Raw genomic sequence first — 3,480 nt, forward strand, 5'->3', positions numbered from 1 at the left:
GAGCCGCCCGGTTTTGTCGTCTCCCCCGTCCGCTCCCCTCCCCATCCCCTATTTCCATTGCCTCCCCTCCCCACCCCCCTCTCCCCCTTCCCACTCGTCTCCCTGTGCTTCACGCCACAGCTCACCAGCGCGCGCGCTCTCGCTCAACCTTTCGCGACCCGCGCGAGCCGAGCCTCGTACGCCCTCGCACCACAGTGCGCGACTGCTCGGCCGGTTTCTCGTGCCCGCTAGGGAGGGAGGGAGGGGGGATTCGGAGCCGGAGGAGATCGCCGGCGGCTGGGCTCCTGCCGGAGGACTCGGCGGGCGGGATCCACCTCGCGCTTCTTGGAGGCCCCCATGCCGTGAGCGAAGCAGCCAGCGCCATCCTTCGTTCCCCGGGGAGATCTTGCTCTTACTCCTGCAGCAGCTGAGAGCCGAGGGCCGAGACCGAGAGGAGGCAGCGCCCGCCGCCGACATGGCCGGCAGCGACGAGGTCAACCGCAACGCGTGCAAGGTCCGTCCGCCCGCCCTCCTCCTCCTCTGTTTGGCGCTTCCCGCGCCTGTTTCGGGGCACTAGCGCCGCATGTGCAGGCCTCCGTCCTTGCGCTCGTGTTTGGGTTCTCGTTTTCGGGCCTTCTTCTTGCCGTGTGGGCGCCGCCGCCCGCGCGATTCTCGATTTGTGCCGCGCCCCCGCCAGCGCCAACGCCCCGCCGCTTTACGGCTGAGTTGAGACGGTGGAAGGGAGGGGATTGGGGCCGGGCCTGCGATTTCTCTCTCGCTCCGTCGCTGCCTTTGTTTCCCCTTTGGGCTCAATCCCAATTTTATTCCCCTCTCGCCTGCCTCGGTTGTTTTAGGGGGGTGCCCGGCCGATACTAACACAGCTACCCAACAAGCAACAAATCATTCATCCACATCCATCCATCCGGCCGTGTGTGCGCGCGCGCGTGCCTTTGCCGCAGAGCGCCGGCCCAAAGCTTGCATCTTTTCTAGCAAGACGCGACCGGAAGACGGCGCCTCGCATTGCGCTCCTGTCCGCGCGCAAATCAGCAAAGAAATAGGAGGATTCGTTTCGTTGAGCCGAGTGGTTTGATTGTGTTTTTTTGCTGGTGGTCTCGCTCTCACACTGTTGCTGCTGGGTTTGTCGTGCTGTGCAGACGGTGGTGCCGCTCCACACATGGGTGCTCATCTCCAACTTCAAGGTGTCGTACCACATGCTCCGCCGCCCCGACGGCACCTTCGAGCGCGACCTCGCCGAGTACATGGACCGCCGGGTGCCCGCCAACCCGAAGCCGGTCGAGGGCGTCTCCTCCTTCGACCACGTCATCGACCCGTCCGTCGGCCTCGAGGCGCGCATCTACCGCGCCGTCGCCGGCAACGCCGCGGCCGCCGAGGGCGCCGCCGCGCTCACCCTGCCCATCCTCGAGTTCCTCGGCGGGGCGCCGTCCCCGGACCCGCTCCCGGTGATCATCTTCTTCCACGGCGGCAGCTTCGCGCACTCGGCGTCCAGCACCACCATCTACGACAACCTCTGCCGCCAGTTCGTGAAGCTGAGCAAGGGCGTGGTGGTGTCCGTCAACTACCGGCGCGCCCCGGAGCACCGGTACCCGTGCGCGTACGACGACGGGTGGGCCGCGCTCAAGTGGGCCCAAGCCCAGCCGTTCCTGCGGAGCGGCGAGGGCGCGCGGCTCCGCGTGTTCCTCGCCGGCGACAGCTCCGGCGGCAACATCGCGCACCACGTGGCCGTTCGCGCCGCGGAGGAGGGGATCAAGATACACGGCAACATCCTGCTCAACGCCATGTTCGGCGGCAACGAGCGCACCGAGTCGGAGCGGCGCCTGGACGGCAAGTACTTCGTCACGCTCCAGGACAGGGACTGGTACTGGAAGGCGTACCTGCCGGAGGACGCGGACCGGGACCACCCGGCGTGCAACCCGTTCGGGCCGAACGGGCGGCGGCTCAAGGGCCTGCCCTTCGCCAAGAGCCTCATCATCGTGTCGGGGCTGGACCTCACCTGCGACCGGCAGCTGGGCTACGCCGAGGGCCTCCGGGAGGACGGCCACGACGTGAAGCTGGTGCACCGCGAGAAGGCCACCATCGGCTTCTACCTGCTGTCCAACACGGACCACTACCACGAGGTGATGGAGGAGATCGCCGAGTTCGTCCGAGCTAACCTCCTGTAGCACATACACCAGCCCAGTCGTCTCGTCGTGGATGAGCTCGCCGTCCGTCCCGACGCAATCAAATACGTACGTACTACGTACTACTGCCTATAGGAAGCTAAATGGTAAGCTTGACTTATACTAGTATCTGTTATACTACCGCCGCCGCCGGTGCTGCTGCTGCTTGGGGATGTCATCTTGGAGCCCGGCAATGGCTTCTGGCAAGTGATCTCTAGGCTCCAAAGGGGATCCCCATGTCTGTCCGTCTGTCCTTCTGATGATAAAACTCAATGGCTCTTCCTCGTCGGAGCGCGGGAAGCCATTGCCGTCCCACTAATTGTTCCGCCGGCCGATCAGCTCGGCCGGTGTGATCCTTGGTTCTCTGATCTGTATCCATCCATGTGTTTGCCTCTGGGGCTAAGACAAGAGAGAGAGAGTGCCTCCCCTCCAGCATGTACCATTTGACATTGGTTGATGGAGAGGAGCATATTATTTCACCTTCATCCTCTGTTGCTGCTTCTGCTGCTTATCCTTGAGGGAAGATCTGTCTAACGTTATGTGTACAGTGATCGATCAACGGGGAGAGTGTCCCTCTTTTGTTGCTGTTGATGTGGTAGTTTCTTTCTTGTGTCAGCTACGGGCTGGATTGGATGGTGCTCTCTCGGCTCACTCTCGTCCAATCCGTGCATGTGAAAAATACGCCTATCTTATCTATCTATCCTGTGTGGTGATATATGCTTCTAGTCCAGTCCAGACCAGTAGTAGTCTAGGCTAGCAGTATAAATTCTCTTCTAACTTTTTGTATCTTTCTCTCCTTTTCTGATTGATGTACTCTGATGATCCTTATGTATACACATGTTTGGAGTTTGGACTGCTACTGTACTCTACTAAGTTGATCCATCCATTCTCGGTTTTTTCCCCTCCACATGGGTGTCGGTGAGGAATGTGGTACCGGTAAAACAAAGATGATATGCAAGGTTTATATTTCTTGGATTTTCACACACTAATGCAGAGTAGCACGGTACTCTTGTCGTAGGGCTTTGGTTTGAGGTGATGATGATGGCTGTTTTGTCCTTTGCTCCTCGCGCCACGTGGCGTCGTCCTCCACGCGAAATTTAGGCAGCTTGTACTTGGGTGGAACCAGGTATGGAGGAGGTGGTCTGTCGGCGATCGGAAAGTGATCCGTTGCGTCCCGTTCCGGTGGCCACTGCGTTGCGTGCCCCCGTTGCAACGCGAATGGACCGGACCGTGTCATTTCTCCCTTGCCTCTGCTGGTTGTTGCCTTGTAGGAGGAGGAGTAGATGTTGTGATCTGATCACGCTGCTGCTGGTGCTGGTGCTGG

The 3,480-nt window shown here is 60.7% G+C and overlaps 1 protein-coding gene across 1 annotated transcript; it reads left to right on the forward strand.

Moving 5' to 3' along the window:
* Positions 1-452: 452 nt before the first annotated feature.
* LOC123181987 (gibberellin receptor GID1) lies at positions 453-3,015 on the forward strand (the record flags this gene model as incomplete). The annotated part of the gene is given in 2 exon segments (XM_044594412.1): positions 453-493; positions 1,134-3,015. Coding segments are annotated over 2 exon segments (1,065 nt in total). The 3' UTR covers positions 2,160-3,015.
* Positions 3,016-3,480: the final 465 nt, after the last annotated feature.

The sequence above is a fragment of the Triticum aestivum genome, chromosome 1D (genome assembly GCF_018294505.1).
Source record: "Triticum aestivum cultivar Chinese Spring chromosome 1D, IWGSC CS RefSeq v2.1, whole genome shotgun sequence".
Classification (NCBI taxonomy): domain Eukaryota; kingdom Viridiplantae; phylum Streptophyta; class Magnoliopsida; order Poales; family Poaceae; genus Triticum; species Triticum aestivum.